General features: G+C 39.9%; 1 protein-coding gene across 3 annotated transcripts in view; it reads right to left on the bottom strand.

The window, feature by feature from the left end:
• The window catches only part of LOC127580322 (proton myo-inositol cotransporter-like), a 102,406-nt gene that overhangs the window by 48,165 nt on the left and 30,627 nt on the right, over positions 1 to 23,614 (bottom strand). For all 3 annotated transcript variants that reach the window (XM_052033621.1, XM_052033620.1, XM_052033622.1), the window contains exons 3-4: positions 21,159 to 21,367; positions 11,848 to 11,956 (exon numbers count right to left, since the gene is read on the bottom strand). In XM_052033621.1, coding sequence (XP_051889581.1) covers positions 11,848 to 11,956; positions 21,159 to 21,367 — 318 coding nt within the window. The remainder of the gene's footprint in view (positions 1 to 11,847; positions 11,957 to 21,158; positions 21,368 to 23,614) is intronic.

Genomic DNA, 23,614 nt, shown 5'->3' with positions numbered 1-23,614 from the left:
AGCAGTGGGCTAAAACACACATACTTGAGGTGCGCCTGTGTTGACTGTCAGGTAGGAGATGTTATTACCAATCTGCACTGACTGTGGTCTCCCAATTAGGAAGTCAAGGATCCAGTTGCAGAGCGAGGTACAGAGGCCCAGGTTTTGAATCTTGTTGATTAGTACTGAGTGGATGATGGTGTTGAATGCCGAGCTGTAAGCTATAAACAGCAACCTGACACATGTTTTGCTGTTGTCTAGGTGCTTCACAATAGAGTGGAGAGGCAGTGAGATTGTGTCTGCTGTAGATCTATTGTGGCAGCAGGCAAATTGCAGTGGCTCCAAGTCCTTGCTCAGGCAGGACTTAATTCTAGCCATGACCAACATATCAAAGCACTTCATCACAGTGAGTGCTACCAGGTGATAATCATTGAGGGAGCTCACGCTGCTCTTCTTGGGCACTGGTACAATTGATGCCCTTTTGAAGCAGGACGGAACCTCTGACTACAGCAGTGAGAAGTTGAAGATGTCCTTGAACACTCCAGTTAGTTGGTCAGATTTTCAGTACCCTGCTAGGTACACCATTGGGGCCTGATGCCTTGCGAGGTTTCACCCTCTTGAAGGATGTTCTGACATTGGCTTCTGAGGGAGATCACAGGGTTGCCAGATGCTGTGGGATTTGCACAGGTGTTGTGTTATTCTCCCTTTCAAAGCATGCATAAAAGGTGTTGAGCTCATTGGGGAGTGAAGCATCACTGCTATTTATGCTGTTTGGTTTCACCTTATAAGAAGCCACAGCATGCAAACCCTGCCACAGCTGTGTGCGTTCGATTGTTTCCAACTACACACGGAATTGTCTTTTCGCTCTCATGATGGCCTTCCATAGGTTGTACCTGGACTTCCTGTACAGTTCCAGATCACTGGTCTTGAACGCCACAGATCTAGCCCTCAGCAGACTGTGAATGTCCTGGTTCATCCAAGGTTTCTTGTTTGGGAAGACTCAGTCTGTTCTCAAAGGCACACACTCATCCATGCAGATCTTGAAGTCGGTGACAGCTGTGGCATCTTCATTCAGATCAGAAAACAAATCCCTGAATATGGTCCAGTCCACCAATTCAAAGCAGTCCTGTAAATGCTCCTCTGCCTGCCTTGACCAAACCTTCACTGTCCTCACCGCTGGTGCTGAGGCCCTCAGTCTCTGCCTACATGCCAGGAGTAGAAGTACAGCCAGGTGATCAGACTTGCCAAAGTGCAGGCATGGGATGGCATGGTAAGCGTCCTTGATGGTGCTGTAACAGCGAGTGTTGTCTCCTCTGGTTCTGCAGGTGACATGTTGATGGTAGTTTTAGAAACTTCATGCTAGCTTGTTTTAAATCCCCTGTAAAGATCGGGAAGGCATCAGGGTGGGCTGACTCGTGACTCCTGATCACGGTGCTCAGCTCCTCAGTGCCAGCTTGACGTCTGCCAGGGGTGGAATGTACACCGCTACCAAGATGGTGGCAGAGAACTCCTTTGACAAATAGAATAGACAACACTTGACCTTCTTTACCAACATCTACACAAGTATACTTGCCTTTAATCGGTCAGGGCACTGAGTTTTGAAGTTGGCAAGTCATGTTGCAACTGTATAAAACTTTTGGATAGGCTGCCTTTGGAGTATGCAGGATGATACTTGACATCCTGAAACAGACTGCCACCAGTTGGGGCAAACTGTTGCTCACACAGAGGGCTGATTCCCAAGAGAACACAATATTTAAGGGAGCATACAGTTCTTACGCACAACATGATCAGTTGTTTCTTTTGGGATTGGGGGTTGTGACAAAAGATCTTCAATTTGGGCCACAGCAAATCTGCATTTCTCTGTCTACCCATTCCACTGAGCAGGGCCTTAACATTGCCCAAGTTATTATCATCAACCTAAATGTTGTGAAATTTGCTGTTGTGTGGCAGCAGTACAGTGGGAAAAAAAAGGAGTATTTGATCATTCCCTTGGGAGCTGCACACAAAAGTGGCCCCTCTCTGGTGCCAGTTTTATTTTTATGTACAAAAAAAAAGGAAAAGGTGTCAGGATATCTTATCACAGCACCAGACCAACTAAATACTGCTGGAAACCAGTCAAATGAGAAGTACCAGGGTATGTATCATGAGCTATGAAACATGGTTGCATTATAATTATTTAATACGTTTCTTAAAATACCTAATTCGACACAGTCTCGCCTGTAATCCATTTTAACCAGGCTGTGATTTAGTTAATAGAGAATTTTGTAAAGAATAAATGCATTATATGCAGATTGTAAAAATAGAACAGTGCAGCACAGGAGCAGGATCTTGGGCTCATAATGTCTGTGCCAACCATGATACCAATTTCAACTTATCCCACCTGCCTGCACATGGTCAATATCCCTCCATCCTCTGCCCATTTATATGCCTGTCTGAATGCCTCTTAAATATTACAACTGTATCGGCTCCCACCACCTCCCCTAGCAGCGCACTCCAGGCACCTACTAGTCTGTGCGAAAAAAAAATTTGCCTTGTCAATCTTCATTAAACTTCCCCCTCTTGCCCATAAATGCATGCCCTGCAGTATTTGACATTTCTACCCTGATGAAAAGACCATCTATACCTCTCATAAATCTTATATACTTTGATCAGGTCATCCGTCAGCCTCCAACACTCCAGAGAGGAAAAATAATCTGAGTTTGTCCAACCTCTCGTCAGAGTTTATCTTAATCTAGGCAACTTCCTGGTGAACCTCTTTTGCACCCTCTCTGAAGTCTCCACATCCTTCATCCAATACAGTAACCAGAAATGCACAAAATACTCCAAATGCAGCCTAACCAAAAGGTTTTATACAATTGCAACATGACTTGCCAACTTTAATACTCAATGCCCTGACTGACAAAGGTGAGTATGCAGAATGCCTTCTTTACCAACATCCACTTGTGTTGCCACTTTCAGGCAGCTGTGGATTTGCACCGCAAGATTCCTCTGTACATCAATGCTCCCAAGAATTTTGCTATTTACTATGTAATTTCCTCTTACATTTGACCTCCCAAAGTGCAACACCTCACTTGTACAGATTAAACTCCATCTGCCATTTCTCTGCCCATATCCAACTGCTGTATCCTTGGAGAAGCTTACTATCTACAACTATGCCAATTTTCATATCGACTACAAACCTACTAATCAGCCCATCACTTCAGTTCAAGTCATTTGTATATATTACAAACAACAGCAGTCCCAGCACTGAACCCTGCAGAACACCACTGGTCACAGACCTCCAGTAGAATAACACCCCTCTACCACTACCCTCCGTCTTCAATGGCTGAGCCACTTTTGAATGAGGAACCTTGTTGAATGCTTTACTGAAGTTCATGTAAATAACATCCACTGTCCTATCTCAAATCATCTTCATCATGTCCTTAAAAAAAACTCAATCAAGCTTGCAAGATATGATCTCGGCTGCACAAAGCCATTTTGACTCTCCTTCATAAATCCATGCTTTTCCAAATGTGGGCAAGTCCCATCCCAGAGAATATTCTCCAATAATTTTACTGCCACTGATGCAAGGTTCACTGGCCTATAATTTTCTGGTTTGTCCCTATTGCTCTTCTTAAACAAAGGCATAGTATTGGCTATTCTCCAGTCCTCTGGGACTTCACCTATGGCTGAAGAGGATACAAATATCTTCACTGAGGCCCCAGCAATCTCCTCTCCTGCCTCCCTTGATAACCTGGGATAGATCCCATCAGGCCCTGGGGAATTATTCCACCTTCATGTTCTTCAAAAAACAAACCTCATCCTTCTTGATTTCAAAATGCAGGGAATATCATCATACCTCTCCTTGATCTCACTCTCCGCCACATCCTTTTCCTTGGCAAATACTGATGCAAAGTACTCAATATCCATGACAGTGGACATTAAATCTCTCACCCACTTCCTCTGGCTCCAGGTATAAATTCCCTCCTTTGTCCTTGAGTGGTTCTACCCTGGAGTTACCCTCTTGTTTTTAATGCATGTATAAAATGCCTTGGGATTTTCCTTAATCCTATTCACCAAGAACATTTCATGGCCCCTTTTTGCTCTCCTGATTCCCTATTTAAGTTTTTTCCTGCTTCCTTTACTGTTGCTTCCAGGGCCCTGTCCAACTTCAGCTTCCTCAACCTTTTTGACTAAATTTACAACAATCAAAGTAAAATTTACCATTCAAACAATGTTTGTTAAAGATTAGAAAGCATGAAGGATTCACTTAAATCATTCAGATACAAGTCTTCCCTCACTAGTGATGACCTCTGTTACAGTGAAGGAAGTCACATGCAATACATATTCTGAATATCTATTGCAATGTGCTTGCACTATTTCCAGCCATTTCTTCTTGGTCACATCTCTTCATTGCACCCCAGGTGAATACAGTTTGTAGAATTCAACACTGGCCATGAAACATGGATGTGTATTCAGGGGCATTGTTCGTTTAGACCTGTCGAGTCATTGCATGGGCATTTATAAAAAAAATGCAGAGGAAAAATGAAATTCAACTTTGACCACTGCTGCAAGTGTAGTTTGATCAGCAATGAATAATCCACTCATGTGCCAAGTCATTATCAGTAAATCCTCCAGTCAGAAAGCACATCCTGTTTACAACCCTACAATGACTACTTATAAGATTAAACCAGACATCCCAAGTTGGATGATTCACGAGGCTTTCAATTCACTATCATCTCATTCACCAGAATGCAATTTTGTTCAAAGCATAGAAATGTCTTTGAAGAACAGCATCATGACAGAAATTATAAGCATTAGTCTACTTGCTGATCACAAGGGATGACAATCATGAGAATGGCATAGTACAGGACAGGTTCATTTCCTACAGGTCTTTTCACAATATTGCACCCAAACCAGTTTGAAACTTGTATACATTGCAGAGACTAAATATTTAATTGGCTCAATTGTGAGTCACTGTTTATAGTTGGCATTAACTCAATTACTTCACAGTTGATTCCTCCAGAAATTCCCTTGGTGGTTCTTTGCTACTGCACAGACATCTGTGAAGGTACCTCCAGAGCAGATTGGTTAACCGTCAACTGATATGGTCAAAAATCCTTATCGCCAACAGCTCAATGCAAAGAGGCAATACTCCTTTCTTGAAAAATGTTCTCAGCCAAGGCACTTCAGCATAATACACTTACAGTTTCCATTTTTCATGAATTATGAGAGCATGGGGGCACAATACAAAGTCAATGATTGAAAACTTCTTACTGTCATGTGTAGCCTTGTTTATTGTTCTGAACTATTTGTCCTCAAACAATAATGAAATAATGCTATTTGTTCCACAAGCAAGGTCCACTGTAGTGAAAGGGAACACTGGCCACAGCACAATAACATTTTGCCAAGGTCTCCTGTCCATTGAGAATAAATTGGCTGCCCACCACACTGTGGCATCGATCACAAACCAATGCATGTGTTGTGCATTCATGGAATTGTGGACTAGGGTGGTCATGTGAATTTCTGAGCAATTAGTCACCTCAGATTCCACATCCAGAGGATGTGAATGTAGTTGGAGGAAGACCAACCTTCAGTGGCACTGATACCCAATGCTAATTATGTGCATTCTCTTCAGGCTCATCCTTTTTCTCCTCTGATGGTTCCTTTTCTGGTAGTTCCTCAGAAAAGGCTTTCCTGTTGAGCATGTTAGTCAGGATGCAACACAAAATGAAATGTAAAAAAAAACACATTTGACATGTAATGTAGCATACCCTGCACTAAAATCGACACCAGAATCCTATTTTGTGAAGGCCATGGCATTTTCTACAAGAGTTCTGATGTTTCAGTGGCTTTCATTGTAGCTATGTTCAGATGGATGAGAAAGCAGGGTCAGAAGGAAGGACATGCGAGATTAAGGCATTAGGACAGTACCAACCCCAAAAGATGTCTGGCAACTTGGACTCTCTCAGAATGGATAAAGTCAAACAAGCTTCTGGAAACTTGGTACTGCCTTGAGAAAACTCTCATGTCAACACATGAACGTTAATGGAACAGCAGCCCATGCAACTCATGATTTGCTTCAGACTCTGAAGGGAGTTCAAAGCCCCCTAACGGGGCAGTCCAACACCTGAACTTCATGGAAGCCAGCACTGGTAGCAAATGAGGGTTCACTCAACCTCATCTGCTTCACTGAAGGAAAAATAGCAGAATTCCTTTCTTCTGGAATTTAGAGCATTAGTGTTCTCCCTGCACTGCAAAGAGAAATAAATGACAGTTATGACATAAATAAGGCAAAGTGGGTAGAAATGATCAAGAGACTAAAGAGTTGAGTGTGACAGTGACCTTGACAGGTAGTCTGCCACTGAAGGTCAAACATATAGACATTCATATGAACAGTTTTCAGACATAGCAGTCAGCCTGAAGAGACCTCTAGGCAAATCGCAGAAGCTTGAATTTTATGCAAGAGGCTCTTTGAATGACATTATTACAAATCAAGAAACATTTTAAAAGGTAGTTGGTTTGGAATTGCCCAGCAGTTTTGCTTTGTTACCCAAGTTCTATGGGCAATACTCCAATGTACTGAGCAGTAATCATGTTCCTGAGCCAGTAATTAATTGGATTAACAATTTAGAGACACGTTCAAATCATTCCATATGCCAACTATGGAATTAATAACCTGGTATTTAAAAATGTATACAATTAGTGCTGATGGCCACAAAACTATTTGTCATGACAACCCATCTGGGTCAGTAATGTCCAATAGGTGAGGAATTCTGTCCTCCTGACTTTGTCAGGCCTGAAGCAAAGTGGTTGACTCTCAAGTAGCCCTTCAAGTTTTACTATATATTGAAACAGAAAAGATGAAACTGCACATACCATCTGGCACTGACCAAATACCCAAAACATGGCAGAATGGGTCCCAGCAATGTTGACATTCCCAAACATCTGGGAATTGCAATTCCCAAACATCTGGGAATTGACGTTGAAATTAGGACAACAGATTAATCAAGTAACAGCCAATATACACAGGCTCATCAATTATAGACAAATGTGTCTGATGTCACCATCACAACCTATGAATAGGTACTGCACCTCTGGCAAGACAGACTCAGGAGCGAGCAACACAGTGGCATGCAGGCAGAAGGAAGTAGCCAGAGTCCTCAACATCAATTCCAGATCCATGAGTTTCAGGATAAATCTTCTCTTGATTAACAACAACTTCCTCAGCTGATGAGTTAGTACTTCTCCATCTGGAGCAATAGTTGGAAGCAGCATTCAAAAGTACCAAGGGCACAGAATGTACTCTGGATGTCCATCACCAAAAGCGGCTTGGAAGCACCATGACTGATGAAGCTGGTCAAGTCCTGAACGATGTATTGGCAGACTGAGTCTTGCTGCAGATAGACAGTGAACCAGCAGCAGGGATAAATCTACTTTACCTCTTCCTCACTAATTATCCTGTGCTGTTCAGAAAAAGAGGACAAATCAAAATCAAGCTTATTGCCACTCAATCACGAAAGTCATGCAAGTTTTTTTTAAGTCAAATGTTATGAAGCTTCAGGGTGATTTGAAGAGGAAGAGTCAGATGGATCCCATTTACTTTGGGGCTTCATTACTCCCACCACCCTATTAACCTCTGCAGCTCATGTGCTACATTTGACCTATCACTACCCCATCCAATGATCTCTTCATGTGATTTTCCAAGGCCATGAACACCAAAAAGACTGCCCACATACCGTTTACCCTTAACCCTCATCTCCATAGGTCCCTGTCCCTGACTACTTATGTTCTTTGCAATTCATTGCTTTTTAATCTTCCAAACCTGGCATTTTCCCTCCTCCAAACCAAGTCCCAGCCTGGATTTAGTTGACCTTTATGCAGTTTGTATCAGGTGTGAAGGGATGGTCGATCAGGTACACTCAGTGCTGCAAATGACTGATACACTTCCGTGAACACTACTTAGTTTCCTGGTCACTATGCTTCCCTCTGCACTAAGGTCATAGTATTGATATAACTTTGCATCCTAATCTTTTTTGCTGAGATCTCAGCCTTAGCTTCTCAGTTTAAAGAGCTTGACTGCCTGTCTGCGTGTTTATCCCTCACTGATGAAGACTACAAGCATGATGGATACAAGATAATATTTATCAATTACAGAAGCCAAGGAATTGCTCATTATTTGCAACCTTGAGGAAATACTGAAACTAGTGCATTACTGTTTAACCTTTAATTGCCTTAAGTGTATATTACTTTAAGAGCACTATTTAAAGCAATTTTTCCCCCAAGAAATTATTTTTCAAGGTCAAAAGGCAAGGTAGCATCTGTGAAGAAAACTAACAAATTACAGTAAAACTGACTATTCAAAAGTCCAAACTGCTTGGCATCTGGCTCATCAGGTGCTGATTCCTGTGCTCCCTTTCCTTTATCTGTGCTGATGTGGGTTAATTTGGAGACCATTCCAGCAATTTACTTTTCCAGATTTCCAACAAAACACATTAACATTCAATGGTCAAAAGCTCAATAGTCTGCTTTGAAGACCATATCAGTAGCAGTAAGAACAGGCCAATATATAATAGACAAATATTTGAAAAAAGCTCCAAAAAGATTAATGATGTTCCTATTCCTGGGAGACAAACTGCAATATGTTGACTTCCAAAACAACAAGGCTTCAAGGAAGTTGTGTCGTAGAGCAAGAAGTTGCAATTAATTTCAAAACTAACTTTCTTTTAAAAAAATAGGGAACTATCAAACATCTAAGTAACATTATGAATAGAAATACACTTGTAAAATTATTTCAGCAATTAATTTCTTCCATCCCTTTCAAGAAGTTATAATCATCATTTGATTGACAGAATGAAGAGTTCTGTTATTTTTTGACCCATTCCCATCAATTGCTGACCACGCTAATTCCCAACCTACCCTCCTTTACCAAATTTATTTCCCCCATGCCCCTACAAATTCTGCTTGAATCCTCTATCCAAGTTTCCAATCTGGTTACAACACCAAAAGAGCAGTTACCAAAGTCACAAATTATACCCTTTGACCATCCTGCAATTCTTCTCATTAATCAGACTCTACAATTCTGTATCCACATTTCCCATGGTCTTGCCTTGGGTGTCATTGTCAGAAGGAAATGTGGTGCAGCAGGGCAGGTTGGTAGAGGATCTTGGTCTTGTACAAATGGAGCATATGGCCCATCTTCATATGCTTTAGGGAATGAGTTGACAGGTCTTGAAGCTCAGCCTCTAAGCATGAGCAAAGACAATCAACATCTGCAGACTGTAGATCAACTACAAAGATTTATGATACCTTGGTTATGGAGTGCGGTCACCATAGACTGAACAGGTTTCCATCAGTTCTGAACAAGAGTTTCATTCCCATGGAAAGTTTGAGGTCAACGCAAATGACAAGAAAGATTGAGAAAAGTATTGGGGCAATGACAGGTTTGCTTAATACTGATCTTCATTAAGATTGGTTCTGTCATAGACCCACTGATGAACATCATTGCATGTATGCTGTTCTTGAGGAAAACACAATAATGGAGACATTTTTGTATACAGCCTACTTTGGAAGGCACAGTCCCCCTATAGGAGGTGGAAAGGGTCCAGGTACATTGGCTGGTGCTTCTTCTGCCTTTTTCTTGGATCTGGCAGGTAGTGAAGATCACATCCACTGTCTTCAGATGGACATACTACGCAATAATTTGGGAAGCAGCAGCTCTTTGGCCACTGGGAAGAGATGACTGAAGAGAACCCTGGTGATGGTTTTTCCCTGCAGCAGACAGCAAGGAGATACCCTTGGAGTTACAGCAGTTGGATATGTCTACTTTATTGAAGATGGTTACTATTACAGCATCTCTGTGTGACCTGTTCAAGATAGCCTACCGAATTAAACTAGAACCTTCATACTGGTTGTTTTTGGTCTGAGAGAGGACACTGACATTAATTGCTTATCACTGCAGTAAATTTCAAGGATTTTGTGGAGACAGCATTGGTGGTATTTTTCTCATGCCTTGTGATGCCCACTGTATGTGGTCCAGGTCTCATAAGCATATAGGAGGGCAGGGATCACTGCTGTCTGGTAAACAACATGTTTTGTGCCAGGTTTCAGGTCTTGATCTTCAAACACCCTTTTCCTCAAAAGAACAAAGGTTGTGCAGGCACATTGAAGACAATGGCAAATTTCATCAATGTGTCTTTACCAAGAGATGCTTCCCATATCTCAAGTCACCTCTCAATGAAGGCATCTCTTACGCTCTACAAACACCTTTCCCTCCAGCCACCTCCCTACTCCCCAACACCCATGCACTCCTTGCATTTAGCAGCTTTAATTCATCATTTGTGATGATAGCTGAAGTGCACGGGATATTCTAACAAAGAATCTGCTGAGCACAATTCAAGGAGCATGCCTATTTTGGAACAGACACCTATTTAGGGACCTTGGCTCCTCAGCCCCATCCTTGTTAGACCTTAGCCGTGCTGTTTAAAGACATTACAAAATGGACACTTACAGTTACAGCATGTTTATAAATGTTCACATAAGACAGGCAAAAAGAGGAAGAGGAAGGAACAAGAGGCAAAATGAAAGTGAATTTCATTTGTTCAGTTGCTTTCATAACCTCAGGGCATCCTAAGCACATTTATTTTCAATTATGATTACATTTGTAACATACAAAAAGGTAGCAGTTATTTCTCTCAACAAGGCCTCATACACATCATAAATGCCGATAATCTGCTTTTGGTGATACTGAATGATCAATACATTGGGAAATTACCTTACATTCTTCAACGAATGCAATGAAATCCTTCAGCTCTATCCGAGAGAACTGACAGACCTTGGGTTGGTGAAAAGTCAAAGCTGTTTTAACAAAATACAGTTTGGATTTGGGAAGTTGCATTTGCAACGTTAAACACTGCAGAATTCAAATATGTTTTAAAAAAGGTAGTTAATGCACAACTGTATTTCTGCAAAAAGAATGAAATGCACGTATTTGATATTTGTGCCCTTTTGCTGGTTTGTGTGTTATTGTTAGTTACTGTGTTTTTGTTCAAAATGGACAAACTATATTTTAACAATACTCTGAAAATAGCAGACTTGGACAAAACTAACATGACCAGTATGCTAAAACATCTTAAAGTAGTAGAATAAAAACTTTCCTTTGCAATTGGACCAAAATGTAACTCCAGGTATATGCCAAGTGGCCTTGAGCAGGCAAGCAAACCAGTTTATCAAACGGGCACACGGTAGCAGGTAAAGGCTGAAGCTCATCATCACCTCTCACAGCAACAATGGCTGGCCTTGCCAGCGACGCCAAAGGCACTTCAGATTAAGATCCACAGAAACAGCTTAACATTGAAATGCATTGCAAGAATCCTCTCAATTATTTTTTTTTGTAAAATTTAATCAATACACAAAACTTTGCTACAAAATGAAGCAGATAGCCTAAATTCTTTCAAAAGAGGCTTGCTGTTTTAAATTAAATGTTACCTGATGTGGAGGGGTAACAGTACAATGGGGTTAATGTGTCATTATTGTGCTCAAAAGGGAAAGGGAGAGACTTGATAAACCAAATAGCACATTTCTGCAATATAGCATTTTTGAATAATTCAAACGCAGTTCTTCAGAATGTGTCTAAAGCTGGTACTTCAGCAATTTAATTCCATAACAAAATACTCAAGAGCTCAATTAAATCTTCAAAACAATTCCACAAAATACATTTAAAGACATTAAATATTTTGCACAGTATTTCGAAACCAACCATGGCATATCCATAGCACATCCTTTTCACCAGGCATGAAAACAAAATGTAATTCCCAATTATTATTTGCAACATTAAAGAATAAATCAAAACAATGTTAGCAAAATGTCTGGAGGGAACTGGATACATACATGACTGTGTTGATACCAGAAAGTTGCTGAAAGAGCTGCATTCCACATCCAACTATTAGAGCTCTAAAGGTTGGTGGGTAGGTTAATATCTTCCACAACACAGCACCACCTATCACAAAGGAGAATTTATATCAATGATCTGCAGATAAAGTAAGACAATTTTTTAAACATCTGTCATAATTGTTGCAAATTCAAGGAAAAAAAAAATGAAATTTCAGACAATTTTCAAACAAAATTTTCTGGAATGAGTTAATTCTTAAATTCCTGACACCACAGTAATTTTCAAGAGATCTAATTAGGTTTATGAGAAAAGAGATAGCATGTAGGACTAAAGTGAATATTTTGAGAAGAGCAACAAGCAGTCTGCAAGAAGAACTCATCAGGTTCAGCAGCATCTGTGGCAGGAAAGGAATAGTCCACATTTTGGATTGAAACCCTGCATCAATAATTCCTTTCCTCCCACAGATGCTGCTCAACCCACCAAGTTCCTCCAGCAGATTGTTTGTTGCTCCAGATTCCAACATCTGCTGTCTCTTGTATCTCCAGTGTTGAAAAGAGTTGGCAGAGACAGTGGATTAAATTACATTTTTCTGTTCCACAAGAGGCAATGTACAGACTCTGAGCAATGTTCCTGCTGAATTCCCAGAGCAGAAATGATACTGTCATCACAATAATAATTGCTAAGAGTGCCACTCTTCATTCTCCACAACATGATTTCAGCACTACAGAATCACTAATGCTACCAGAATCAAAATAACTTCACCTGCAGGTGACAATACATTTAAGCCGTCATTTTCAAAAGTTCTAAACTCATTTACACTTAAGCACTAGCTTACAAGCTTTACTACTTCAACTAATTATTTATACTTCAGACTATTACAGTTGCACTACATAGAGAATTCAAAATAAAGGATGATTGTAAATATTGTACTAAGTAATACATATATTCTGATGATGCTGCCACCTGTACAGTTATATTATTCAGATGATCATTCAGAAAAGGTCTGTGATTAGAATAACCTCAGGTTAAAAAATTTCTATGTTGCAACAGACTTAGTCCCAGCTCCAAACAGCTGATTTTGTTGAAAACAATACCACATGACCGTATGACAGAACATTTCTCGATGAACAACAGAGTAAAGAGGCAGTGTGCTGCTCTTTTTATGCAGAATATATATTTTAGCTTCCAAAATAAAAGTACTGGGCCTGAACTTGATGTTGGCAGTAAGCTGACAATGTTCACACTGACAAATATCCATGATATCAATTCAACAAGTGCACTATCAGGGGGTCTGAGAAAACTGAAGTCAATGGCCATAAAGTGGAAGACACTCCAGTGACTAGAGTCATACAACACAAACAAAGTTAGCCGTGGTTGTTGGAGATCATTGCAGCCCAAAGAGATCAATGCAGGAGTTCCTCAGATCAATAGTCAAGACCCAACCAAAACAGCTGCTTCAACGATCTTCCTTCCAGCACAACTACAAAAGGGGGGGGATAAAAACAGAAAATGTTGGAAGCCCTCAGCAAATAGGACAGCAACTTTGACAGGCGAACAATGTTAATGATTCAAACCAAAGAATCTTTGTCAAAAATAAAAAAGACAAAGCATCTGACTTGAAATGTTAACTCCATTTCTTCTTCCTCTGATGCTCCCTGACCTACTGAGTGTTTCCAGCATCTTCTGTTTTCATTTGGGATTTCCAGCATGCGTAGTCACAAACTCCTCAGCAAATGAACCGATGGCTGTACATGACAAAATCTATTCAATATTCAGGCATGGCTGATATATGGCCAGTACCACCAGTGCCACAAAAGCATCAGGTCATTGAAAAATCCCCCTTGTCAGTATTCTAGAGGTCACCATTGACCACAAACTAAACTGGACCAATCACAGAAATACTATATGCATGGCAGTAGGTCAGAGCCTGGGTATCCAGCAGCAAACATGTCCTCTCTTCTCATCTCAGAGTCTTTTCACCATTTCCAAGGCAGAATTCTTGTGAGAGAATATTGTTAATTTGCCTTGGACAAGTACAGCTCCAACAGCACTCATAACTGAACATGATCCAGGACAAAGCAGTCATTTGACAGGCTTCTCTACCACCCAAAACATTCATTCCCTCCATTACTGTTGCACTATGGCTGCAGCATGTACCTTCTATCAAATTGCACTGCAGTTATTTATCTTGGTACTCCAATAGTACCTCCCAAATCTATGACCTGTGCCATCAAGGAGGACAAGGGTATGGAAACCCCACCACCCGTAGATTCCCACATCATTTTTATTTGCTACTGTATCACCATTCTTTCATTGACAATGCATTGGAATTCCATAACCAACGCCATAGCTGGAGCACCGTCACCGAATGAACAGCAGCATACCATCATCTTCTCATCAGCACTGAAGGATGGGCAATAAATGCTTAATGCCAAAAGAATGATGACACGAGAAGAATTTTCTTCAATAGCCAATATGGCATTCAAACTAAGTGTTCCAGTAATATTCATCATTCAGGTCACATCTCTAAATTGGAGGGCGGAAGGGAGAAAAACCAAACAATAGCTTCAGTTCAACAGCATTTGCGTCTTTAATGTGGGTTGTTTGTCATGGCATGTTTCATGGGGCGGGGGGGGGTCGGTCAGAAAGAGGTGGCGGAATGGAGAAAAGGAAAAAAGACAAAAAAAAAATCACTAAAACGTCATCCAGCTATGCATTATGCGCCACCTTTCATAGAAATTGAATCAGTGCACATGAAATTTTCATCCCACAATGCAATTTTTGAGTGACAATTGTCTGATCTCCGATAATTGGCCTGAAAGCGCGTACCACCAGGCTCAAGGACAGCTTCTATCCCACCGTTAAAAGACTATTGAACAGACTCTTAATATGACAAGATGGACTCTTGACCTCACAATCCACCTCATTATGGCCTTATACCTTAGTGTTTGCCTGCACTGTATTTTCTCTGCAAGCGTAACACCTTATTCTGCATTATTGTTTTCCCTTGTACTACTGCAACGCACTGATGTGATGAAATGATCTATATGGATGGCACGCAAAACAAAGTTTTTCCACTATACCTCAGTACATGTGACAATAATAAGCCAATTTAGTTTTGGATCAAGAGTTCTGGCTGTTTTTTTTATAAAAACAGATCTAGACAGTAGATAAACACATCATCATTGTTGGTCATATTCAAGCAAGTTTAATTATTTCATTTTATCTGAATTAGTAAAGTGGCACCGTTCCAATACCAGAAAACAACTTTTTGCAAGGAGATCACCAATAATAACTGGTCCTACATGGTGAACTGCACCAAGTATTCTGTTATTCTGTAAATGAACAACATCTTCTGAGCAGCCTCCTGATTGCGGAATGGTGAAAACACATTTCACTCTAAAATCACTCAGATCTATCCAAGGCTTTAGAAGTGGAACCATTGGTCAGGATATTTCCTCCCATGGATTTTGTGCATCCTGGGTATCCGAATCAATGAGTAAAACAATGCAAATGCTGGAAATCTGAACTAAACTGAAAATGCTGGAAATATTCAGCAGACTTGCATGTAACAGAAAAGGCATTTACAGGGTTGTTCTGTAATGTAGAATACAAGTATTCGGTAAAATCCTGGAGTTTGTTGGCTAGAAATGTCTCCCTAATTGGTAACACTAAAGGGGGCTCTAAGATAGTGGTTGCATACAGGTCCTCCCCGGGTTACAAACACCTGACATGTGGACACCTATACGTACCATCAAGCATCTGAGAGGCCATCAGAATGGATGGGGATCGATTTGCCAGCTGCTGGAGGCATCTTCTGCCGAATGGGAACGGGGCAGTTCCTTGTGCCTTCCCTCCCCAGCCCCCAGCATCAGAGGCAGGGTCGCCAAACAGATTCACTCACCGAGTCAGTGGGGCCAGTTGGTGGCTTCTCTTCCTACCCCTTCTCCCATCACAACCATTTCTGTGATCCTCTCCCGCACACCGTTTTTGCTCATTTCCAACTTACGAGCAGTTTGAATTATGAACAGTTCTCAGGAACAGAACTCTGATGTAACCTGGGAATTGCCTGAATTTTATTCTACTTCCAAAATATGATCCCCTTGACTTCAATGGAATCAAATGTCGAAGTAGAAAATACAAAACTAGTGTAGATGGGTAGTAGATGGTGAGAAGGATTCTCTAGCACAAAAGGCCTGTTCCTGTGTTGCATCTCTCTAATGATTTTGAGTCAGAGAAGAGTCCACAACAGCCACTGTACAGAGCATTCAGCAATACCATTTCAGGATGGATTTCCAAGAATACAGTTTTAATCATCCAAAGCCATCCCACGCTAAGGCACTGATCTGAACTGACGGAATCAAACTAGGCAATTTGAAATGCTGTAAGTCAGGGTCTCTTGGGAGACCTTCATGCTGTATCACCATGACAACACAGCAACAGAATTAAATGCACCTTTCTGAAAACAGATTGGTGATTCAATATTTAATTGTTGGAGGACTTTCTTATTGTCATCCATGGCAAATGCTATTGTACCACTATTTCAGTAGAAATCCTTAAAGGCTAAACAAAATTCAAAAGGATAATAGTCAGCTACAGTATTATTTCTTACAAAGATAAAAAATAAGTTGGATTTTGTCACACATAGAAAAGTGATCTTGTTTAGCTATGATTACAAGTTCAAGGCAGCACCACAATTTCCCCACAACCTCTCTACAGAAAATAGGCTTCAGCTAAATTGAATGCATGCACAGAACCCCTTCTACCGACCAGTTATTACCTTACTAGGTTTCGGCAGTCTAGTGTATGAACAGAACATTTACACTAAGATGGAGAAGGTCAATGTTTCTCAGCAATGTTAAAAGTTGGTTTAGAAAGATAAAATTTACAGCCCAAAATGTTAACAGCTGGTTTTTACATAACAATGCCCCAAATGAACACAAATTTGATTTTCTGAGGTACCTTTCTCCAAGCCTTTGCAAGTTTCTGTCTCAGGAATCAATTAGAATCACCAATACAAAACATGGCAGCCAAGTTTACAATGTCTAATTGTAGGAGCCTTAACAAATCCCAAGATGGGTTTTCGCAGAGGTTGGGTGCAGCCTCACTCGAGAAAGGTACAGAAAGATGTCAAAACTGTGTTTGTTGCCAAATGAGAAAGGTGTAGAGTGTAGATACTGAATTCACCAGAGATCATATTTTGCTTAAAAATTGAAAACATTCCAGAACTTGTCTAAATTTTTTCAACTTCTCAAACAAAAAGCACCATACTCTGAAAATTGACAGCTTCACAGTGAACCAGGGCACCATGATTACAATGCACACATGGAAAAAAGGTCATCCATCCACCAGACCATACAACAAATATGCAGTAAGCTGAATTGTCATGGAGAAATGTTACAAAACAGATTAAAATTCACTGCACATTATTGTGACCATTCACACCATTTCTGGCAAGGAAACCAGCTTGTTGAAAAAAAAATTCACTCATCTCACTTGGTGCAATAATCTGATAGTTTGGAGAGGCATGTTGGTGCTTCACCATGGAAGTGATTCAGGTTACACCACAGGGCAGTAACAATATACCTCAATCATGAAGGAAATTTAGACTTGATTAAAAGAGCAGGTGGCTCAGTCTTTCAAAGCCTGCAATCAATTTTCCAAATGGGCATAGAGATTTTAAGACAAGAATTCTTTTGATACTGGAATATCACCATTTGCATTGTTCAAGAAGGAAAGCAATTGCGCAAGTTCTTTCATCCTCAAATCATTTCCCTTCTCTATCTCTATTCTCACCATAACACTTCTTCACCTGCTGTGAATTATGGCTTTGACAATTTCACATCCCCTTCTCCCAATCATTAATACAAATGTCCTTTTCTTATTGACTTAAAAACTTGTGATTTATTATTTGCAAGGTTGACAGTAGTATCTTTTTTGGCTTAAAGGAGGCTCTGCTGCCCACCACTGAACCAAATTAGTGAGCATTCCTCAATCGTGTGCATTACTGCACCATAAACATAGCTTGGTTGGTCGCATGGAACCCAATAGTTGCTGGCTCCAATGGGGTTTTCAATCATGGCTGGACACATGCACAAGCTATTTGTGCAGATGCAGCTCAGTTGGCATCCTCAGGGTACGACAACGTCAAAGATTGGCACACACAGAAAAGCAAATTTCTGCAAGCCTGCTTTTTGGTATCAAAATATCCTTCTGCTCTGAATGCACTTTGTTATCTGCACTTGGGTTTCAAAGTGGTGAACACTTATGTCAGACAACTTGCTAATTGGGCCTTTCAAAATGACAACCTATTACCAGGACCTGAAATGGAACTTCCCATTCCTTTTAACAGAATCATGACTAATTACCCGACCCATGCTGGAGCACCTCAGCATGCACCAACCTCACTCAACATCCCACTCACCCAACACAGGCGTTCAATGATCCATATTGTACTTCAGATGTAAATCATGATAACCACACAGAAGCAACATTGGAACCTGCACAAAGTCAACTGGTAAAGATATAACAGCACTGAAAAAAAGAGACTTTTATAATAATCCTTGCAAGTAATGATAATTGGGAACCTGCATCCTCACTGTTGACAGACATCAATGTAGAAACCACTTTTTAAGCAGGAAAACTTTGGTTGCCAAAGTACGCTGATAGAGTCTGATACCAAAAAGGAAATGAAGTGTGACAATAAGTTTACATGACTTAGGAACCAGAGTTTGAAAACATAGCTTATACATTTTCAATCTACATGACAACTTTCGTAAACAGTCTATTGGATAGTGAAGATTATCTAAGATTATAACAGAATTGTAATCAACTGGGCTCAGGGGCAGAGGATGGCAGATGGAGTTTAATTCAGATAAATGCGGTGACAGTTTGGCAAGATAAACCAGGGCAGGACTTACACATTTAATGGTAGGGCCCTGGGGAGTGTTGTAGAACAGCGAGACCCAAGGGTGCAGGTACATAGTTCCTTGAAAGTGGCAACACAGGTAGACAGGGTGGCAAGAGCAGCATTTGGCACATTTGCCTTTAATCGGTCAGAATATTGAGTACAGCAGTTGGGATGTCATGTTACAGCTGTACACAACGTGGGTCAGGCTATATTTGGAGTACTGCATGCAGTTCTGGTTGCCCCACTATAGGGAGGATGGCATTAAATTGGAGAAGGTGCGAAAAAGATTTAAGAGGATGCTATAACGAGAGGCTGGATAAGCTTGGCCTTTTATTCCCCCGGAACATAGGAGGTTTATAAACTCATGAGGGGCATAAGGTGAATGGTCACAGCCTTTTCCACAGGTTATGGTAATCCAAAACTAGAGGGCATAGGTTTAAATTAAAAGGCAAAGGATTTAAAAGGGACGAGCTGCCAGAGGAAGTGGTAGGGGCAGGTACAATTGCAATATTTTAAAAAAGTCATTTGGACAGATACATGGATAGGAAAGGTTGGAATTGCTTTATATCGTCACATGTACCGAGGTACAGTGAAAAAAAAACTTGTCTTGCATACCATTCATACAGATCAATTCATTCCACAGTGCATTGAGGTAGTGCAAGGTAAAACAGTAACAGACTGCAGCACAAAGTGTAACAGCTACAGAGAAAGTGCAGTGTAGGTAGACAATAAGGTGCAAGGTTATACGGGCATGGACAAGTTAGGCCAAAGGCTTATTTCTGTGCTGTATAGCTTTGAGAATCTAAAAGACAACCCCTCTTCAATGGAGGTCACAGGATTATTGCAGTCTTTGCAACAACTCCATGGCAATAAAGGGCCTGAGTTAATATAAAGACATGTAGGCCAATATAAAAAGATTTGATTGACATGTGGATTCAACAGTATGTGCCATGTTTTCTCAGAATGCATAGGATTTGCAGTGAAGGGCCTGTTCAGAATAGAAGGCACCTTAAAAGAATGTGGAAAAGAGAAAATGGGTTTTTCCTCAAACAAAAAAAACTCGTATGTACCCAAGACAATGCATTATCCACCGGAGGTGCAGGGAGAGTTGATAAATCTTTCAGAAGCAAATGGTTACGAAATGGAACGTGACAAGGAACACTGGCCTGTCAGTAAAAATGACCAGTGAAGAAATATCATTACAGTATTGACGTCTTCCTCTGATCAGATAATGAGCAGACGCAACACTCTACAAAGTACAGTATGATCATGCAGGGAAAGTGATAACAGAAATAGCTGACAATGGACATTTCACAAACTTGTACAACACCTCAAGATTTGATCAACAGCCTTGCACCATTTCTTCTCAACTCAAACAGAAAATCCTGTTTCTTCACCTCGCCTGCTCCTCCAATTCCATTTTCAGTAGCAGAACTCAAATTCTTCCTTAAATCAAGGCTTTCCCTCTACCCACAAGTCAATTGCCTATCCACTCATGCTCCCATCCACGATGTTCCTCCTCTTTCACTTCAAATTGCAGACATATCTTTTTATTTCAGGAACTTAACATATTCCCCCCCCCCCCCCCCCCAACATGTTGATATGTTTAGTGTCTTGTGCTAGATTAGCATAACTTTCAGTCACATAGAAATATTGGCCTTTTTTTTTGATCATGCTGCAAGTAACCTCTTTTCAACAATTTATTATTGCAGGTCCTTATAAAGGTTTAAGGGATTCATACTCACACAGTCATAGTTTCAAGCAAAATAACTACCTGACCATTGCAATAATTTTAAAAGATTGGAGGCAAAATGTATTTTGCTTCTACAACAACTGAATCATTTCTGTAAAAAAAATGATATTCCAGTACAAAACATATTTTAACAAAATATAAAATCAATTCTCAAATTTGCAGCAGACCAGTTAATTTACATATAAAGGACAAAGTTTCAATTGGGCCTCAAATTTTACACTTTGGGGATCTAAATAATAACTGAAATAATTCTGGCTGAAAATGGTTACAATCCTGAAATTGTGGGGGGAGAAAATGGAACTTGACACATTGTGATGGGCTGCACTGCTTAATTTATACCTGTCAATAATGCATTGTTATCATTGAAAAAATGTACCTACCAAAATAGTTTTAAATTAATTCAAAGCACAAATATTTTTTCAAATATACAACTTGCAGTTACTTCAATCTATTGTTCTTTAGAATGTCAGCTGATAAGATCAGTTATAATTTTTTCTCTTTCCCAAAGTAATGAAAAGAAATGAGTACAAAACTGAGCTTATCCTTGAAGTGAGTTAACAATACACCAAAGCTCTAAGTGTTGTCATCCTTCCCATCCCCCCCTCTAAAACACCAAAGGAATAATTAACAGTCATTTACAAGCTCACCTTCTCCTGCTTCCCGCTTTTCTTCCTCAATGCTATTTTTGATGGACTCATATTCATCCTCAATATTTTGGGTTTCACGAATCCGACTCAGTACTCTGCGTGCTCTCTGAGTCTTGCCTTTCTGCATTAGCCATCGTGGACTTTCTGGAAGGAAAAGGAATCCCACGAACTGAATAACAGCTGGAACACCCGAAAGCCCAAGCATGTATCTGGAACAGAAATTTCAATATTAAGAATAAATGAACATATTAGCATCTTGAAGGCCATCAGACATCCAAAAAGTGATCACTTTTTTTTTTACGGTGAAAAACAAAATCCAACAGACAATATAAAAGCATGGTATCAATAGTTACTGATACTACTTTTGAAAATGTGCATTTATCACGTTCAGCAGAGGGCATGACATAGTAAATAGTGTGAAATAATTATATGGTAAAATAATTATATGGTAATAAGAGTTTCTTATGTTAAGATGATTACAGTGAAGTCACTGATAGACTTCTGAATCAGATTTTGAATTGTGATGCACTGGAAGATGAGGAGCTAATTGAGGAGAGTAATTAGAGATGACCAGAATGGTAGTTGGAACATGACAAGGTGGAGTTAATGTATGCTGCAGTTTTAAGTTAATAAAGTGACCTGCAATAATATAGAACTTTCTTTACAATATTTTTATTGAATCCATGAAAAAAAGAGTACGTGCATCAAGAAAGAGAATAAATGTACTACTGAATATGTTGTATTAAATCATACTTGGATTACAATACTCTAAATTAATAATCATATATAGAAGTTAGTTAATAAAGGAAAAAATTGAAATATTTTATTATAAAAAAAATCTACTCCCACTATCAAAACCCGAAGCTGTTAGATGGAAAAAAAAACAAGGAAAAACCTTTAAAAACGTAACCGTGTCAGCCAATATCTGCGTTTTAGTCCCCAAATCAGAGATTTTGAAAATAATTCAAAAAAGGTCCCCACAGGGTTTGAAAGTCTAGGTTAGATTCAAAAACTGAACAGCAAATCTTCTCTAGATTCAAGTATGACATAACATCCTGTAACCATTGAGCATGAGTAGGTGGAGTAACTTCCTTCCATTTAAGCAATACAGTTCTCCTGGCTACAAGAGAAATAAAAGCCAGAATATGTAAATCAGAAGCTTTCAAAGTTATATCTTTTTCTCCAACAATCCCAGATAGTGCAGTCAAAGGATTAAGTTTAAAATTTATTTTGAAAAGTACAGAAGTATGAAAGACCTCTCTCCAATACTGGCGGCACGGTAACGTCGCGGTTAGCGCAACGTTATTACAGCGCCAGCGATCGGGGTTCAATTCCCGTCGCTGTCTGTAAGGAGTTTGTATGTTCTCCTGTGTCTGCGTGGGTTTCCTCCAGGTGCTCCGGTTTCCTCCCACATTCTAAAGACATACGGGTAGGTTAATTTGGGGGTTTAAAATGGGTGGTGCGGACTCATTGGGCCGGAAGGGCCTGTTACCACGCTGTAAATAAAAAATAAAAAAAAAATTTTTAAAGAATATATTTTTTAGGACTCTGACACATCCAAAACATGTGAATTAAGGAAGCCACTCTGTTATTATTTTTTTAAGATATTTATAACTTAGAGATTTTTTTCAATCTCAATTACATTCTTTTCCTTTGAGTCCTGATAAGAATTTATTAGATGTAATTTTTAATTTGGAACCTTTTCAGGATGGCTCAATACCTAATATTTATGACAGATTACTAGGAATGAGTAAGGTGCCACTAGATAAAATTAAAAACGCTTGGGACAAGATTTGCAGATGTCAATTTCTGAGGAAACTTGGAATGAAATTTTCAAGTTGGTTAATGTGCTCGTCATTCTCTCCTTCAATTTAAAGTGGTCCATAGAGTTCACTTGTCTAAAGATAAATTATCCCGTTCTTATTCTGATATATCTCCTTACTGTGACAAATGTAATAACGGAGAACTTTAAATATCACTCATCTCGAGTAAAATCTGTTGTTACTGAAGGCTCAGCAAATCCACTTTCAGAGGAGGATACCAACATGGTATCCCAACAATCAAAAACACACCACTGTGTATCAGAGGTCAAGTTGAGCAAGAAGCCAGAGAGATTAATGAAACTAAGTGGATATTCTTTTTGGGAGGAACCAGAACAAACGACTTTGGCCTGGCCATATTAAGTCATAAAATATTCTGGCTCATTCAGGATTTGATTGGACAGCACATTGGTTGCAAGGAGTCAAGCTAAAACTCACTACAATCACCACAAATGCAAGTTGGCTTCAAGTCCAGTAGCAAGCAGCTGTGGAAAAGCATACTGACAAGGGTTCCAGATAACTAGACTAGAGCTTCTAGAGAAGTCCTGTTATCCTGTAGAGCTGTAGATGCCATCGAAAATAAAATTGGGTGGCAGCGAACATGAAGGTAACAAATAACAGTGCTGTAGAGCTGGA

The sequence above is a fragment of the Pristis pectinata genome, chromosome 19, assembly GCF_009764475.1.
Source record: "Pristis pectinata isolate sPriPec2 chromosome 19, sPriPec2.1.pri, whole genome shotgun sequence".
NCBI classification, from domain to species: Eukaryota; Metazoa; Chordata; class Chondrichthyes; order Rhinopristiformes; family Pristidae; genus Pristis; species Pristis pectinata.
Note: the sequence above shows the minus strand (reverse complement) of the source record. Positions and strands in the feature narration are given on the sequence as shown.